A 19,648-nucleotide genomic window follows, 5' to 3' on the forward strand; every position below is an offset into this window, starting at 1 on the left:
AGACATACAGGTCCGGATGGAGCAGACCTCCAAACTCTGGGGTGTATACAGCTCCTCTCCCGGACAGATGGGCACTGAGACCCAGCAAGGCAACCTCACTGCCCAGTCCCATAGGAATTTCTGGTCAAAACTGGTCTAACCCTGCCCTCCCAGACCCATCTCGGAGACCGTGGGGTTTGACTGCACCCGTGCTGATTTCCCAAGTTAAGGAAAAGTAGCCCCATGGCACCCCACACGCAGTTTGAAGGCATTTTGGCTCTGCTCTCTGTCCGCAGAGCCCCGGGAGCAGCACAGCCCGTCCTGGGGCCAGCAGTGCCGGGTACGTTGACCTGGGCATGCTGGTGCCAACCACGGGTGGAACAAAGTTCATGCGTACATCGTGCCCATTCCACCTAAAAAGTTTCAAGCAGTGATCTGGTTCCAGGTCACTGGTTATGCCCGCGTGCACGTCTACCGTCTGTCTGTTGCCGAGTCTCAGGCGGCCGACTAACGTCCTTCCTGTCCTTCCTGTCCTTCCTTTCCTTCCTTCGAGGGGCGAGCGCTTCGGGACCCCGGCCGCTCCGGGCACTTCCCGCTACGTGCCCGCGGGATCCGCCGGGGCTGGGGGTGGGGGCGCCCACCGTTTCCGGGAGGGCAGGAGTCCAGGCAGGGTCGCGGCCGCATCTAGCCGGCAGGCGGCACGGGTTAGACATCAGGGGGAAGGGGTCGCCGGCACCCCCAGGAAGCGCAGGAGGGAGGCTCGCCCGCGGCTCGGCCCAGGGTTCCCCGCGCCCGGGTCCCGCCAGCCAGCCCGCCGTCCCGGAGGAGGCAGCACGCCCCGCCCCGCCCAGCCCGGACCCGGGGCCCGCGACGGTACCTGCTGCGTGCTGAAGTCCCAGCCCAGGCAGCATGGGCGAGCGGCGTGCTCGGCCATGGCCGCGGACGGTCCGGCGGCGCGTCCGTCCGTCCTTCCCGGGGCCGCAGTGTCGCCGCGCTCCAGCGCCCAGAGACGCCGGGCCCGCCCTTCGCTCCGCCCGGCTGGACTCCCGGACCCGTGTCACTCTCGGGCTTGCGCTCTGGCGCCGCCTGCCGGGGGACGGGACGGGGACACGCGTCCCGCCGGGCCCTGGCGCGCTTCACACCTGTGCAACACAGGTATCTCCTCCCCTGCCCTCCCCCTCATCCACCTATGCCTGTGCTCTCCTGCACATCTCTTGCCCTAACGCAGCCTCGCTTCCCTAGGAGGATGTCTGGGCCAGAGGTTCCACCTTTAACCTAGTTTATCCCTACTTGTCTTTCTCGTGGCCCTGACCCTGGAGGCTTCCATGGCTGTCTCTTGGGTGCTAAGGCAGCTGTCCCCTCATGCTGGTGACACGGAGGTCACAGGCAAATGTACCCTGGAGCGCTGGGCTTTAGTGGGCCCTGTCAGGTCCTAGCAAATCTGAATGGTTACCCAGGTCTGACATGGGCCACATCCCGCCTCTGTATTTAAAATCAGAGCTTCCCATGTTCTGGACAGGGAGGCTCATTCCTTCCTGGGGTCAGCAAGTATTGGTAGTCTAATGTGTGCCAGACATGTGGCGGGCGCATGAGAAACAAAATCAGACCCACTCCCTTCTCCCCTGGAACCGAGAACATCATCTCTTTCCCACATTCTACCTGGCTATGTCATTCTTGTTCCCAGGACTGACTTCTGGGAAGATCTGCCAGGTGAGATGCTTCTCCCAGGGCCTTCCCAGCCCATCAGAGCCTCTCTCACACTTTTGCAAAGGTCTGATTACCTTGCTGTCCCTCTTGCTGAACTTGAACTGCTTAGAGCCTAGATTCTCCCTTTTGCCAGAGGTTCTTAGATCAGTGGCAGAACTGGGCTCAAACACCAGTAAGTTTGACTCCAGAATCTGAGTGTTTAACCACAAAACAAGACAATTTTCTGGGCAGTCTTGTGAGAAGGCCCATGGCAAAATACAAATCTCTTTGAAGGACAAGGCTGCTGGCTCGGTCTCAAGTTGTCTCACAGGGAGGCCTTCTCTTGTTCAGGGGTGCTTTTCTCTGTGGGCTGTGGCACCCACCCCATTCTGGTGACTCATCCTTTCTTTTGGTGTAACAGCCCTTTCACTGTGGCCAGAGAAGGCTGGAAGTCTGAGGGCCCGTTTGCCTACATAAGAAAGCACCCATCTGCGACTTAGCCCGTTAGCAAGGAATGAGGACAGAAAGTGTAATTCCAAGTCGTTGCTGTCTCTCAGGTTGTCCTCTCTTCTGATGCCCTGAGAAAGCACACCAAGCAGTAGAGGTGTTTCTGGGGGACCCTGCGGAAGAGCTGCTGTGGCCTGAGTGAAGACAGTCTTTTGCTTATTTTACTCCAAGCTTGAACCTGTCTCCCTGCGCAGCACCCATTAGAGAGCCCCTGCACTGACTTGGGAACAAAGCAGAAACTGCCCTCGTGAAGTCTCTTCTCAGTGACCAAGATACTCACAATCCCCAGTGAGGCTCCTTCCCTCATCTGGGGCTCTAACTGATACTCCAGCGTCCGGGCAAAGCCAACCCCTAGGAAGTCAATGGTCGGATTTGCATAGAATGCAGTGAAATATTATTTTCTCCTCCAATTTATGTGCATTGTTTTCTTCAAATACTACTAAGTTGTTAGAACATAAATATATATTCACCTATTTGGATGTAACTACTTAATACACAGAATTCATAGCCATTGCTTTTGGCCTAGGAGTTGCATGAAAAATTTGTTGGGATTCTAAGGGTGTTGTGAAGTGAGAACATTTGGGAATCCCTGATCTCGTTGTTAGCTTCTAACTGCTTCATCATACTCAATAGTATGCCAACTCCGCATTTTACTGTATTTCATTGTACCGCATTTTTGTGCCACCCCATGAGTGACACCTGGGTGGACGTCAGCTCCCCATTAATGCAAACAGCACTGCACACAACCTCCTCATCCATGGCTCTATGGATCCGTGTGGGGGAATTTTTCAGGGTTATATATCCAAGAGTAAGATTTCTACTGTGTGTGCATAACTAGTTTGATTGAAGTGCTGGATTACTCCTAATCTCTGCCAGTCTACACTCCCGGCTACAGTGCACAAAGGTATCTCTAACCCCACATCTTACATAAAGTCCTTGGTATTCCCACTGCAAACTTCATTTCGAATAAAGAACAGAGGCCAGCAGGGGGAGCTCTCACACCCTACCACTAGTCAATTGCAGACTCCATAGGAAGACAAGGACCTTACCCTAGGCTACTTTAATTACTACTTTACTATCCCAGCAGGAGGAAGGAAGGCCTCTTCATCCCCATCCCCCCATCAAGAGCCCCGCCAATGAGAGACAATCACAATTCAGCCAATCAAAATCCACCATACTTCAAACTCCTAGTTTCCACCAATGGACTTTTTGTTTACATCATAGGCCTCCACCTCCCCCATTTCCTCTATAAAAGAGTGGTCCTCTCCTGCGTTCCGCAAAGTTGCCTACGGTTTTCTGGTAGTGCGGTTGTACGTGATTTCACTTCTCCTCTGCTGTTCCCAAATAAACCAGCTTTTGCTGATGAGATGGGCACTTTTTTTTACTTTAAGGATAACACTATCCTTCTAATATTTGTCAATCTAGTAAGTGAGGAGTGATTTCTCATTGTTTTAATTCGCATTTCCCACATTACTGATGAATTTGAGCAATTCTTCATATATACCTATTAGACATTTGGGATTTTCCATTCAGTGACTTAATGCTTATGCCCTTTGCCCATTTTTCAGTTGGGCAAAGGACGTTAAGACGTTTTTGCTTTTTTGTGTGAATTTGCAGGAGTTCCTGACATTTCAAGGTATAAATCCCCTGTCTCTTTCAGATGTTGCAAATCTTTTCTCCCAGTATGTAATTTATCTTCTGACTTTCTCCATTTTGACCTTTGTTGGTTGGAAATCTTTAACTGAAATATAAAATCTATCGATTTTTCTCCTTAGTGTCAAAGCTGTTTGATCTTGTTTAAACAGTATTGCTGTCAGACCACAGAGCTATTATCTGACTTTTTCTACAGAGATATCAGCCTACATTTTCTTCTAGTAGTGATGAAGTTCTTGAACCTAGGTGGGGTGAGGTTCGGAGCTGACGACTAAAAGAATTCTTAAGACATCTTTGGTGCAAAATGGTGGTTTATTAAAGCACGGGGACAGGACCCGTGAGCAGACGGAGATGCTGCTGCGCCGGGCATGTGACGAGTGGCTGGTTATATACACAGGAGTTGGGTAGGTGAGGACAAAGGGGTGTCCAGAAGGGCTATTGGGGTAAAGAAGACTGTCAGGATATTGAAGGCCTGGTTACTATCAAACCAAGGCCACTTTCCCTCTAATGAGGCACTAACATAATGACAATTGGGAGTCTCCTGGTGGAATGTTACATTCCTGCTATCAAGCTTCCTTGTTAATGAGATTTAGGTCTTAAAAGAAATTTAACTTTATTTACTTTTCCTTCTACCTCCGTCTCCTTCGGTTTTTTATGGAGGGGAGGGTGACATTAGGGCTTGAGGAACTGAGTTATGTATCTTTGGAAATTGGGCTATTGATAAGGCAACTTCTTGTTGTAAATCTCAAGGACATTTGTAAACCAAGAGAGACTCCTGCCTTGCAGGACTGTGATCTCTGCAAGATAACCATTTGCTCTTCTTTTAGGGCAGTCAGGGGTGCCTGTGAAATGTCACACATATTACCAAGGGGAGTGGGTGGAGAGGGGGTGCAAGGTGCCAGCCCCTGCTCCGTTCTCAGCCAGCCTCCTGCTCCCTCATCAGTAGGAAGGTCTTTGATTTTTGAATTATGGTGTTTTCTTTGAATGTAGGTGCATGTCAGCTGGATAAATTACATCATAATACAGAAATCAGTGAAAATTAATCAGTCTGAGGTAAACACTAGATACAAGTGTTTCAGAGAAAGAAAAAACTTTTCATTTAGTACATACAATAATGAAATTCATTGTAACATAGGAAAATGGAGACAAGCCTAAATTCAAATCTGGTCTCTAATGAAGCAACACCAGAGTATCTGTTCATTTTTTGAAGTTGGCAGACACAACATGGATTTTTCTCTACGTAAACATGGATTTTTCTCAAAATAATCCTTTTTTCTTTGCAAAAGTCCTGAAGAAAATATGCTTTCTTTCTAAAGATGCAGTGTGTATAAATTCCAAAATGTTTTATTTCGTTCATGTAAAAATAGAAAACTAGTTGTGTTTTTTTTTTATCCCACCCAGGCTGAATCTATGTTCGTTAGAACTGAACTGTTGAAATCATCCAGGCTTATAAATATTTTTTTCTAAATAAGTAGTCTTAAGAGTGAAAACTTAGGAACAGTCGATAGCTTTAATTCCCACTCCTTTCACTTCTAAGACAAAGATAAAAATAAAATAATAAAATAAAAAATAATCAGGGGGTGCCGAGGTGGCTCAGTTAGTTAAGGATCTGCCCTCAGCTCAGGTCATGATCCTGGAGTCCTGGGATCCAGCCAAGCCCTGAGTTGGACTCCCTGAGTCTGATTCTCGCTTTCTCTTTGCCCTTCCCCCTGCTTGTGCACCCCACCCCATCAAATAAATAAATAAAATCTTTTAAAAAAATAATCAGAAATTAGGGAATGAAATAGACAATTATAATTCAGGTTCACTAAGTTATTATATCTCTCTGAAATTCTATAGATTTCATCTTGGGATATGTTACAAATTAAATAGTTCTTCCGTCTATTCTATATCAAAGGTAGTACAAATTCTTTGTAAAATGAGTGGGAAGCTGTTATGAGGGAAAAGAAATATTTTGAACTATAATCCCTAACAGGGCAGATGTCACAGAGATTTGTTTGTCTAAGTTTGAGGGTAAAGAGTGGTCCAGCCTCCAGTTAAATCAGTAACTTATTTAGCTGAGGTCAAGATTTTTTGAAGCTGATTTTTGTGTTTATATCTGGAGAAAAGTTTGATGGACTTTAATGTTTAAGCAAACGAATTCTCAAGAGCCGCGAGGAGGAAAGTGCTTATTTTCATCAGAGTGTGGATACACCTGCTGTGTATGTGTTTGTACTCCCCTCAGAAACAAACTTGATTTAGGAAAATTAAATGTTGGTGTGGGTATCTTGCATTTTTCTGGTTTTATTGCATTTGTGCCTTGGTATCTGCCCTTCCGCCCTCCATGAGCATTTGAGGCAGATAATTAAACATGTATATGTGAAAGAAAGGTCTGGAAAGATTAACTCCAAGTAATTAACAATTATCTGTGTGAATGGGATTTAGAAACTGGTGGTTAGTGGGTAACTTTGCCATTTTAATTAACTCAGTATTGTGGGGATTTTTTTTTTTTTTTTTTTACCATGTTTGATAAACTATTGAACTTTCAAGTTTTGGACTAAAAGAACTTTTTAAAAGATTTTATTTATTTATTCGACACAGAGAGAGAAAGCATGAGCAGAGGGGAGGAGCAAGAGGAGAGGGAGAAACAGACTCTCCCCTGAGCAGGGAGCCAGTTGTGGGGCTCCATCCCAGGACCTCGGGATCTTGACCCGAGCTGAAGACAGACATTTAACTGACTGAGCCACCCAGGCACCGTAAAAGAATTTTTTAAAAAAGAGAACAAGCAAACAAAACAGCAATAATGGGATATCTCAAGGTGTTTAGGACTTTTAACTCATTCTCTTAAATAATTGTGGGTCAAAAAAAAAAATTCTGGGTTGAAAAGGAAATCAAAATCTAACATGCTCTCTAGGAAGCAAGGAAATAAAAACATCTTTAGCAGAATCTTTGGGATTAACTCAGAGGTGAGTCATATTCTTAAATGCAGATTCTTGAGTGTTTTCATTAATGAGTGAAAAGAAATTAACTCTATGTAGTAAGCATCATTGTGCTCCCCCCCAAAATATAGTTCAAGTTTTAACTCATAGTACCTGCAAGTGTGACCTTCTATGGAAATAAGGTCTTTGTGGATGTAGTCAGGTTAGGATGAGGTACATATCAGATTAGGGTGGTCTGAATCAAATGACTGGTGTTTTTTTGTTGTTTTGGGTTTTTAAAAGCTTTTATTTATTTGACAGAGAGACAGTGAGCACAGAGAAGGAACACTATGGGTGGGGGCGGGGGAAGTGGGAGAGGGAGCTGGAAGCCTGATGCAGGGCTTGATCCCAGGACCCTGGGCTCATAATCTGAGCCAAGGGCAGATATGTAACAACTGAGCCCCCCGGGGGGCCCACCAGTGATGGGTGTTTTTATAAGAGGAGGGAAATTTAAACATGGACACACATACAGGGGAGAAGGCCAGCAACCACCAGAAGCCTAGAAGGGGCAAGGAAGAATTCCTTCCTAGGTCCTTTGGAAGGAGTGTGGCTCTACCAAAATTTTAATTTCGGATTTCGAGCCTATAAAACTGTGAAAGATTGTTTCCCTTTCAGCCAACTAGTTTATGGTACTTTTTTTTTTAAGCAGCCTTAAGAAACTAATACACCCCATAATTCAGGAGGTTAGGAAACAAAAACAAAAACATGAGCCTGAACGAAAACAGAACAAAGGTGAACAAGACAAAAACAATAAGAATATAGCCCATTCACAAAAAAGATAAATAATCCAGGAGCTAGTCTTTGACTCCAGAGAAAAAGATCAACCTCTTGAAAAAAAACAAAATCAGAAAAGAGAAAAAGAACCCAAAAACTTCCTAAGGTTAAAAACCACAATGTTGAGCCAGGCCCTGTTATCACAGCACTCAGGCCTGGTCACCAGCTCAGTCCTCAAAGGGTACAGGAAACTGCTGGTCTCCAGTCTAAAGAGAGGCTGTCTGCAGGCATCCAGGACCCAGCCCTCCTGGCTCTGATGAAGCCCGGGGTATGGTCCTTCCCTGAGAGCTCTCCACTGGGCCCTGGGTCCCATGCCCTGTGAGTCTCTGTGCTCCCCCTCTTCATCCGGGTGAATGAGGGAGGTGAGCAGCAGAGACAGTGGCCTTTCCTCAGTGGTGAGTCAGGGGCTGAGGACAACCAGATGCTACTGGAAGACGGGAACAGGGCAAGGACGTGGTCAGGGTGTGCTTCTGTTTAAACTGGGGTCTAGTTTTGAAAAATGAAATTGTGAAACTATATTAATTTTGAGACATTGGCAATATAGAATCATATCTATATGTGAGTGAAATGTTAATTTGCTGGTATAACCTTTTGACAAACCATAGCCTAGGGAATACTTTACATTTTAAGTATTTGTACACGCTTAGAGGGTTTGGCAAAAAATATTCATGTTTTCCCAAAAGAATGCTTAGTCTTGCTCAAACCCATTTCTCTTTTTTATATCACTAAAATTTTAAAGGCTTTTTAGTGGAGATTTCTTTGAAAATCCATGAAAGTAGATAGAATGGTATAATGAACCCCTCTGGACCCATCAAACAGCCCCCAAATCCACCACCCATGGCCCATATCACCCAACCCCCACCCAGCCACACGTTTCCACCCATCATTTCCGGTACTTTATTATTATTTTGAAGCAATTCCAGATGCTACATCATTTCATACCAATGTAATTTTTTTAAATAACCTTTTTTTAAAAAACAGATTTTATTTTATTTATTGAGAGAGTCAGAGAGAGGGAGAGTGGAGGGAGCAGCAAAGGGAGAGGGACAAGCAGATTCCCCACTGAGCCAGAGCCAGAGCCAGACACAGGGCTCGATCACACAACCCTGAGATCATGACCTGAACTGAAACCAAGAGTTGGACACTCAACTGACTGAGCCACTCAGCATTCTGAAAAAACCACCTTTTAAAAAACAACCACAACCCCATTATGAAACCTAAAGGAAAACTTTAAAGAATGTCTTAGAATAGTCAATGCTCAAATTTCCAATAGTTTCATGAATGCCATAAATATTTATTTGAGTCTGGACTCCCACACACGCACACACTGCGATCAGCTGATCGTCTTTTATGCCTCCCTCCGTCTGCGGGTTCTCCTTCCATCTTTTTTCCCTCACAGATGACTCATTGCGGAAGATGGGTTGATTGCTCCATAGGGTTTCTTAGGATGTGAATTTTGTTGAATGCACTCTGGGGTGTCACCTACAATGTTCTCCTGCTCACTGTTTTCCTGCAAGTTGATAATTTTTTTCCTAGATGCTTGCTCACGTGGAGGCGACAACAAGAAAGGAAGAACAGGTCAGAACCCGGTGACATTCGGGAGGATGAGTCCACGGGTCTTGGAGATCTAAGCGCAAACATGAGGGCAAGAAAGATGCTAAACTGAGTATCACTCACCACCCCTACACTCCCACTTAGTGGCAGGGGTAAGGCTGTCCTGTGCTTTGGAGATGCCCCATCAAAGATCTTTCCTGTCTTTTCAAAAACTTTATATAATGTTGAACTTTTAACACACCTCAACAAAATTTTGTAACCCTTCCTGAGGTCACTGTCTTGGTGAAATTTGAAGTTTGAAGCCCTCTTCTCATACTCCACGATCTTCCAGAAGTTGCCTAATAAGGGCACTGCACCAAGCAGTGGTGCAGATGGACAGGTTCCCCATCTGGGTACCACTCTGGGCCTGGACTTGGAAAGGAGGCTTGCTCCTTGGCTAACATGCTCCCAAGATCTTCATGGACGGTGTGTGGATTTGGACTGGAAATCTGCATGGAGAACAGCTAGTGGTATCTTTCATTTCATTTGTTCTTTTTATTTTATTTTTTTCTTTCTTTATTTTTATTTTATTTATATTTATTTTTATTTTATTTTTTCTTTATTCTTTATCCTTCTATTTTATGATGATTATTTTTAAAGGTTTTATTTATTTATTGGTCAGAAAGAGAGAGAGAGTGAGAGTGCATGCATAAATGGGAATGGGGGAGCAGCAGCCAGAGGGAGAGGAAGAAGCAGGCTCTCTGCTGAGCAGGGAGCCAAATGCAGGGCTCAATCCCAGGACCCTGGCAGATGCTTAACCGACTGAGCCACCCAGGCGTCCCTCATTTATTCACAGAGTTTTAAACTCTTCCTGCAGGGACCCCCATATCATCTGCAACTATAATGATGACATTTCAACATGCTCGTCCTGTTACTTGTCTTGCCACACTGCCTCGGATGTCGAGTAGCTGCAGAAGAGAAGCAGTGAGAGCACAGATGTTCTTCTCTCTGATCTCAAAGAAAACACTTTCAACATTTTACCACTGAGTACAATCTCTGTTGTACAGTGTTATATAGACACTGTAACATCCAGGGCTCTTCAGAGGAACAGAACCAATAGGATGCATAGAGAGCTAGATAAGAGATTTCTTATAGGACTTGGCTCCTATGGCTACGGAGGCCGGGAAGCCCTGCCGTCAGTCACCTGCAAGCTGGAGAACCCCGTAAGCTGGTGGTGTAATCCAGTCAAGTCTGAAGGCTGGAAGGCTGGAAGGCTGAGGAGCTGTGATGTAAATTCCTGTGCCGTCTGAAGGCCCGAGAACCCAGTGTGCCTATGTCAGAGGGCTCATTGGACTGGAGGTGGGGAGGGCCCTCTTCTTCACTCCTCGACATGCTAATCTGATCTAGAAACTCCTTCACAGACACACCCAGAAATAGTGTTTTCAGCAGCTCCCCGGGCAACCCTTAGCACAGTCAGGTTAACACAGAACATCATCACAGATGCCCTTCATTAGGTTAAACAAATTCTCTCACCTTGAGTTTATGCTAACAGTTGTTTTGAAATTAATGGATTTGTAAATGATAGTTTTAATTCTATTAATGCAGTCAAATATATTCATCTATTTTTAAAAGATTTTATTTATTCATTCATTTATTTAGTTGAGAGAGAGAGAGAGCACGAGAGGGGAGAGGGTCAGAGGGAGAAGCGGACTCCCCACTAAGCAAGGAGTCCAATGCAGGCAGGACTCAATCTAAGGACTCCAGGATCATGACCTGAGCCGAAGACAGTGGCTTAACCAACTAAACCACCCAGGCGCCCCTATTAATCTATTTTTCTAAGGATTTATTTGTTTATGTATTTGAGAGAGAGAGAAAGAAAGAGAGTGCACGAGCATGGGGGAGGGGCAGAGAGAGAGGGAGAAGCAGACTTCCTGCTGAGCAGGGAGTCCAATAGGGGCCTTGATGCCAGGACCCTGGGGTCATAACCTGAGCTGAAAATGAGTCAGCCATTTATCCAACTGAGCCACTCAGGCGCCCAAAATATATTAACCTATTTTATAAGGTTAAGTCAATCTTGAGTTTCAGAAATAAATTCAACCTGGTCAGAATATATTTCCATTTTTTATATTTTCCTGGATTTTGTTTGTAATCGATTGCTTAAAATTATACATCTTTGTTCATGAATGAGAATGAGATGTACTCTTCCATTTCTAAATAATCCTAAGCTGTTCCCTTGTAGTTATCAAGACTTTACAAGCCTCATAAACATTTCACAACTATTTTGTCTTTCACTGTCTTCTGGAGAAATTTGTGTAAGGTTGGACTGTATACTCCTTGATGAGTGGAACTTACCTTTTTATCTTCTTTCCTTTAAAAAAATTTTTTTAATGTTTCTCTTCTTTGGGAATAGCTTTAACATCTTATAAGCATCATGCATATATATTTTTAAAATTTCCAATATTATGGGGCTGGCTGGGTGGCTCGGTCAGTTAAGTGTCTGCCTTTGGCTCAGATCATGATTCCAGGGTCCTGGGCTCAAGTTCCACATCGGCCCTCCCATTCAGCTGGGAGTCTGCTTCTTTTACTTCCTCTGCCCCTTCCCCCTGGTCCTTCTCTCTTTCTCTCTCTCTCAAACAAACAAATAAAATCTTTTAAAAAATTTTCCAGCATAATAGAAAAATACAAATAAAAATTTTTCAAAAGTATTTCCTTAAAATCTTCTATCCAGTGGAAATCACTCAACATTTTGAAAATTCTTCTATGTATAAATATATGTCTAAATTTTATATAACTGGATGTATTACATGTCGTTCTGTAAACTGCTTACCTCCCACAACATTATGCTTCTGACACCATGCATGCCAGGAAATAGAGTGTTATCGTAAATTGTATCAGTTACTTTGTTGGAATTAAATTGTGTCAATTACTTCCTCAGAACTGTAGAGGCTCCTGATGATGACTTAAAGGTTGTTTTTATAAAAAGTGTCTTTTTAACATAACAAAGATGCAGTGAACATCCTTGTATACACATACGTTCATACTGGGGTAATGATCCCCTTGGAGTAAATCCTAGAAGGGGGATTTCAGGTCCAAAGGTAGACACATTTTAAATGTTTGCAAGTATTGCCAAACTGCCCTCCAGAAATGTTGCACAATTTGCTCTCCTGCCCAGGAGAGTCCCTTGCTCTCTGCTTCTTCACGGTTCTGCCTTCTGCTAATCTTTTTTTTTTTTTTTTAAACTAACTCCCCTCTTGATACGTAATCATATTCCACCCAATTAACCTATTTAGAGTACGTAGTTCCATGGTTTGCAGTGTCTTCACAGAGTCGTGCAATTAGTTTAGCTTAGATTTTTTTAAAAAAATTTATTTATTTATTTGACACAGAGAGAGAGAGAGAGAGAGCGCGATCATAAGTAGGCAGAGAGGCAGGTAGAGGAGGAGAGGGAAGCAGGCTCCTCGCCCAGCAGAGAGCCTGATGTGGGCCTCGATGCAGGGCTCTGTCCCAGGACCCTGAGATCATGACCTGAGCTGAAGGCAGAGGCTTAACACACTGAGCCACCCAGGCACCCCAGTTTAGCTTAGTTTTTATTTAAATTCCAGTTAGGTGAGGGCGCCTGAGTGGCTGTCGTTAAGCTGCTGCCCTTGGCTCAGGTCACCATCTCAGGGTCCCGGAGTAGAGTCCAGAGTTGGGCTCCCTGCTCAGCAGAGAGCCTGCTTCTCCCTCTCCAGCGCTCCCTGGCTTCTGTTCCCTCTCCTGCTATCTCTCTGTCATAAATAAATAAAATCTTTTAAAAGAAAAAGAAAAAGACCCCAATGTTTAAGCAGCAATGGCCACGGTTGCCAAACTATGGAAAGAACCAAGATGCCCTTCAACGGATGAATGGATAAGGAAGATGTGGTCCATATACACTATGGAGTATTATGCCTCCATCAAAAAGGATGAATACCCAACTTTTGTAGCAACATGGACGGGACTGGAAGAGATTATGCTGAGTGAAATAAGTCAAGCAGAGAGAGTCAATGATCATATGGTTTCACTTATTTGTGGAGCATAACAAATAGCATGGAGGACAAGGGGAGTTAGAGAGGAGAAGGGAGTTGGGGGAAATTGGAAGGGGAGGTGAACCATGAGAGACTATGGATTCTGAAAAACAATCTGAGGGGTTTAAAGTGGCGGGGGGGTGGGAGGTTGGGGGAACCAGGTGGTGGGTATTATAGAGGGCACGGATTTCGTGGAGCACTGGGTGTGGTGCAAAAACAATGAATACTGTTATGCTGAAAATAAATTTAATAATAAAAAAAAAAAGAAATTCCAGTTAGGTAACATGTAGCCTAATACTAGTTTCAAGTGTAAATTTGATGATTCCACACTCCATACAGCACCGGTGCTCATCACAAGTGCCCTCCTTCATCTTCATCACCACAACCGGTTAGAGCATTTTCATCACCTGCCAAAAGAAATCCCATTCTCCACCCTTTCCTATTTTCCCCCAGCACCTATCCCTAGCGAGCACTATTCTACTTTCTGTCTTTGAGGATCTCCCTGTTCCAGCCATTTAAAATACACAGAATCACACAACATGTGGCCTTTTAGGACTGATTTATTTCATTTAGCATACAGTTCTCAAAAATGCCTCCATGTTGTAGCAGGGTGAGTATTTATTCCTTTTTTTTTTAAGCCCCAAAATATTTTATCACATGTATATACCACACTTTATTTATGCAGATAATGGACATTTGGGTTGTTTCCACTTTTAGGCTCTTATTAAAATGCTGCTATGGGGATACCTGGGTCGGTTAAGCGGCTGCCTTCAGCTCAGGTCATGCCCAGAGTCCTGGGATCGAGCGCCCCATTGGGGGGGGGGGGGTCCTTGCTCAGTGGGGGTTTTGCTTCTCCCTCTGCCTGCTCCCCTGCTTGTGTTCCCTCTCTCACGGTGTCTCTCTCTGTCAAATAAATAAAATCTTAAAACAAACAAACAAAAAAACCAGGGGCACCTGGGTGGCACAGTGGGTTAAGCCTCTGCCTTCGACTCAGGTCATGATCTCATGGTCCTGGGATTGAGCCCTGCATCGGGCTCTCTGCTCAGTGTGGAGCCTGTTTCCCCCTTTCTCTGCCTGCTGGTCTGCCTACTTGTTTTTTTTTTTTCTTCTTTTAAGATTTTGTTTATTTATTCATTTGACAGACAGAGATCACAAGTAGGGAGAGAGGCAAGCAGAGAGAGAGAGAGGAGGTAGCAGGCTCCCTGCCAAGCAGAGAGCCCAATTCAGGGCTTGATCCCAGGACCCTAGGAACATGACTCGAGTCGGAGGCAGAGGCTTTAACCCACTGAGCCACCCAGGCGCCCCTGCTCTGCCTACTTGTGATCTCTCTCTGTCAAATAAATAAATAAAATCTTTAAAAAACAAAACAAAAACACAAAGTGCTGCTGCAGACACTCTCACACAAGTTTTTGTGTGAGTGGATGCTTCGTTTCTCTTGGGTATATATTTCTTTTGTGGGGGTGCTAGACCACACAGTATATCCAAATGTCGGACCGTGTCTGACCTCTTGCGGAGGTTCTTTCCCTTTTAATTTTTTAAAGGTTTTTAAAAGTTATTATTTATTTGAGACAGAGACAGAAACAGAGAGAGCACAAGCAGGCGGAACAGCAGAGGGAGAGGGAGAAGCAGACTCCCCACCGAGCAGGAAGCCTGATGCGGAAATCAGTCTCAGCACCTCAAGATAATGATCTGAGCTGAAGGCAGATGCTTAACTGACTGAGCCAACCCGTTGCCCTTTCTTTCGCTTTTAATTCTTAATATTGTTTTTTTGTTTGTTGGTTGGTTTTTGTCTGCCCCCCCTCTCCTCCCTCTGTTTAAAGAATTCTTATTGGCAGAGGTTTTTCCATGTCTCCATAACTAATCTTCTTAAATAACAAACTTTCAGCCTTATTTGCTTTTGTATTTCATTACTCTCTGCTCTTTATCATTTCATTCCTTGTGTATTTGATGGACATGTTTATCCTATTTCTAACTTCTTACATTGAAATACCTAACTCATTTGTTTCAGTCTTTCCTGTTTCTTGGAAAGTGTTAAGACTCTAGCTATATTTGGCTAGTGGCTACTGTTTTGAACCTCACACATATAGAACATTGCCTAGAAGCTTCTACTAAACCAGCTGGGATGGGGTGCCTGGGTAGCTCAGTGGGTTAAAGCCTCTGCCTTTGGCTCAGGTCATGATCCCAAGGTCCTGGGATCAAGCCCAGCATCAGGCTCTCTGCTCAGCGGGGAGCCTGTTTCCCTTCCTCTCTCTTTGCCTACTTGAGATCTCTGTCTTTCAAATAAATAAATAAAACTTAAAAAAAAAAAAAAAGATAAACCAGCTGGGAGAGTGGAGTTGGACCCATTTCCACCCTCTTGGGTCTGGTTTAAAGGGTCTAGGAGGCACAGCCTTAAATCTTTCAAAGTCGTAATAAAGGGTCTTACAGTTGGTTGTACTTTTGACTTGCTCTTGACCCCATGGCCCAGGAATCTGTATTTTAACAGATATATTAGGTACATTTGTTGAGCTCAATCCACTGATCGGTGTGGAAGTCCCACATCCGAGCCCCATCCTGTTGGATCAAGTTATACCTTGGCCCCTTGACTCCTGTGTCCCCTGGCCCACCTCCCCACAGCAGCCAGAGTGACCTCCGAGGAAGGGAAAGCTGATTTGGATGTCCCCCTGACTACAACCCATCAGAGGGTCTCCTTGCTGTCCTCAGATTAAAGACAGGCAGTAGCTGGCTGACAGACCTGCCCAAAGCCCTGGTCATGCCAAGGTGTAAAGGGCAGTTTGTCTGTAGTCACCACTAGCGATTCTCATCTCCTGAGGGCAGGCAGGGCCCTGTCCCCTGGACTACCAGGTGCCGGGCACAGAGCAGGGCACCATGTCTGTGGACTGAATGCCACAGACAGCGATGCTGGGCTGCTGGCCCGGCAGGGCTGGCTCAGTCTGGGTTGGCCCCATGGGCTGGGTGTGGGCCATGGAGGGAAGGAGGCTGGGGCTCCAGGGGGAGGGGAAGCTGCCGCCTGCCTCCAGCACCCTCGGGTGACCAGCTGGCTCACGTGTCCTTCTCGCTGTCCCTGGAGCCTCTCTTCTATCAGAAGCTGCCGGCTGACCAGATGCTGCCAGCCGGGAGAAGGAGATGGTGTTCACTCAGAACCTGCTCCTGGAGTACGCCAACCAGACCACTCAGGTCAGTCCTGGGCGCCCCATGTCCAAGAGGACAGAAATGGGCCCGACTCCACTCTCCTGGGTCAGAGGGGGACAGAGCCCACTGGGTCTTCAGAAGTGAGGAGCCCCAGCCCTCACCCCGAGGGCCTGGTCTGCCCTGGAAGAGCCCCATTCTTCGCCCCGAGGGCCTGGTCTGCCCCGGAAGAGGCCTTTCCCTGGAGAGAGGAGGGTCATCCTTCCTTACCGGTCTCAGCACAGAACCAGGTGAGGTGCTGGAGGGTGGGAAATAAGGAAGGCTTCCTGGAGGAGGCATGTGGCCTATGAAGCCTCCCAGCGGGAAGGTCCAGGCGGGAAACAGAAAGGAATAGCCTAAGGGGTGGATTCTAGGGAGGCCCGAGCGGAGGAAGAATCCATTTGTGACCAGGGAGGCCCTCCAGCCCGGTCCTTGGGTGGCTGCTGGGGCTCGGGGGTTGGGGGTGGGGAAGGCTGAGGTGATGAGGTATATGTGGCAGTGCCTGAGGCAGATGTGGGGGGATCCCTGGCAGCTTGGGCAGGTGAGCACACAGGTGGGGCCCAAGGCCAAGGGAAGAGGTGAGATGGCCCAGAGCCCAGGAGGAGCAAAGGGCTGAGCCTTGGGCCCCCAGGGGATGGGGGCAGAGGGGAAGGGTGGCCTAACCAGGGAGCAGAAACCACAGGGCTTGATCAGGGCAGGGGACGGGGGGGGGGGGGGGGAGGGAGAGCAGATAGCGTCTTCGGGACCCTTTATCGGTGCAGACCCCCACCAGCCCTGGTTTTAGATGCTGGTGCCAACCCCCTTCCTGCCCGTGTGCTCCTCCGAAGTGTCAGGACTTGGGGTCAGCAGGGCCCAGCATCCCTGAGACCCTGGCCCTGAGCCCAGATGGAGGGGATGAAGCCCCACATTCCAAGTTTTGTCCCCCATATGGCCGTGCCCGAGCTGTCGCTCTCCACCAGCTGGGTGGACTTCAGGACCTGCTTTGTGAACCAGGGACAGGTCCGGGAGGTCTACCTCATGAAAATGAGTAGCTGTCAGAGCTACTGGGTAGGCTGTACCTGTCCCCCATGTCCCCTACAGGCTGGCACCACCCAGGGGGTCCTGCCCATGGCCGGTTCCCAGACCCCAAGTGATCCCAGGGTAGCCTCACCCCGTGGCACTGGGCTGGACCAGAAAGGCACGCCTGAGCTGTGGGGCGGGGGGCTCTCTGGGGCAGCACACGGAGCTGCCTATGCTCTTGTGTGCTCCCTTCCCTTGGAGCAGGCCAGCAGGAGTCAGACAAGGACCCTAGGACCTTCAGGGTATCTCCAAACAGCAAGCTGCTGGAGGCACGACTGGTCAACAGGCCCCCAAATACCATCACCCTTGGGTCCCAGGCCCCCTTCCTAACCTCAGCCCCCCAACTCCCCATAGGAGCAGTGAGCTACAGGAGTACAGGCTGGTGGTGGAAATTGTGCTCGGTGAGAAGGCCTGCACCCTGCACCTCTGGGACCAAAGCTCCACCAGCTTTGAGGCTCTGGCCTGCACCCCAGCCCTAGTCTCCCAGAATTAGAAATAAAACACTGCCCAGAGCTCAGAAGTAGCTCTGCTGAGCAGGTGGCTGGAGCAGACCACAAACTGGGGAATGAATTAGCTGGTATCTCAGACCTCCACCTACTCTGAATAGCTCCCAGGATGGAGGGGCATCTTTCCAAAAGGGCAAGGATCCAGAGAAGGAAAAAAAAAAAACCCAACTTCTAGAAAAAGAAAAATTGTAAAGCACTTCTTTAATCTGATCAAGGCTATCTACAATAAATTGACAACAAACATCATACTAAATGTTAAAATGTTTGTTGAATGTCTTCTCAGAAATCAGGAGTAAGACAAGGATGCCTGCTCACACCACTTCTGTTCCATTTTATAATAGAAGAACCAGTGAGAGTCTAGTAAGGGGAGAAAAGGAAATATAAAACATAAATATTGGAAATGAAGAGATAGTTTCTTTAGTAAGACTATGGATATAAAATTCATATACAAAAGCCAATGGCATGGCCATCTACCAGCAACTAATAGAAAATGAAATTAAAAACAAAAACCAAAGGTAGTATTTATGATAGCTTCAAAAAATTAAGTACCCAAGGAAAAATAAAAAGCATACAGGGCCCTATAAAGAAAACCATAAAACTATCAAACTTTGCTGACGAGCTTTCAAGAAGGCCTAAATAAGTGGAGAGATAATCTAGGATGTTCTTGGATTGGAATACTCAGTATTATAAATTATTCTATAGATTTCCCCCCAATCCCAGTCCAAACTCCAATAGGTGTTTTTCATTTGTTGTTCTGCAACTTAATGAGTTGCCTCCAGGATCCATTAGGAACTGCAGAGGGCAGACAAAAACCTAGACCCTCTTAAACACAAACAATATAGGATGTCCTGGATATCAAGACTTTAATACACCACAGCACCCAAGAAAAAATGGTGTTGACACAAGAATGACAAACAGGCTAATGAAGAGAGAATCCAGACTCAGACCACATACGTGGTCACTTGATTTATGGTGGTGCTGAGGACAGCTGGGAAAATCTTTTCAATAAGAGATCCTGGCAAAATTAGGTACCTATATTTCTTGAAAAAAGGGAACTGTAAAAATATTTTGAGTGAAATGGCAAACCAAAGTGGGAGAAGATATTTGCAACACATATAGCTGACAACAGACTCACCTGGAACACATAAAGTCCTCCTGCAAACCTATATGAAGAACACACAGCCTAACACAAAAATGGGCAAAAGACTTGACTAGGTATTTCATAAAACAAGGACTCCAAGTGGCCGATAGGTTTATCAAGAGGCACTCAATCTCCTTAAGCATGAGAAAAATGTAAACTGTAACGCAAAGAGATACCATTACACAGCCACAAAAATGTAAACTGTAACGCAAAGAGATACCATTACACAGCCACAGATTAGGTAAAACTTCAAGTCTGAAAATGTCAAGTATTATCAAAGAGGTGACATAGGACATCGTCTACCTCCCCTTTAAAAAGTGTACACTGAAGCAACTACTTTGGATGATGAATGGCATGACAGGTCAGAGTTGAAGTGTTTTATACCCTACCACCCAGCAATCTCACTCCCAAATAGAGCCTAGAAAAATGGGTTTCTGTGCTCTAGAGTGTAGTTATGAGAAAGTTCACAGAAGCTGTCTGTGTCCGTTTGGACCTCTATAACAACATGCCATAGACCAGATGTCTTACAAATAACAGAAATTTATTTCTCACAGTTCCAGGGGCTGGACACCAGCAGACTCAGTATCTGGGGAGGAGCCCTCTCCAGATTGCACAGGGCTGTCTTCTCACTGTGCCTCCACA

General features: G+C 46.0%; 1 protein-coding gene across 2 annotated transcripts in view; it reads right to left on the reverse strand.

The window, feature by feature from the left end:
• The window catches only part of XYLB (xylulokinase), a 47,655-nt gene extending 46,659 nt beyond the window's left edge, over nucleotides 1-996 (reverse strand). For both annotated transcript variants that reach the window (XM_059390538.1, XM_059390540.1), the window contains exon 1: nucleotides 857-996. In XM_059390538.1, the coding sequence (XP_059246521.1) occupies nucleotides 857-913 (57 nt within the window). In that variant the 5' untranslated portion in view covers nucleotides 914-996. The remainder of the gene's footprint in view (nucleotides 1-856) is intronic.
• Nucleotides 997-19,648: the final 18,652 nt, after the last annotated feature.

This window comes from Mustela nigripes, chromosome 2, assembly GCF_022355385.1.
Source record: "Mustela nigripes isolate SB6536 chromosome 2, MUSNIG.SB6536, whole genome shotgun sequence".
Taxonomy (NCBI): Eukaryota; Metazoa; Chordata; class Mammalia; order Carnivora; family Mustelidae; genus Mustela; species Mustela nigripes.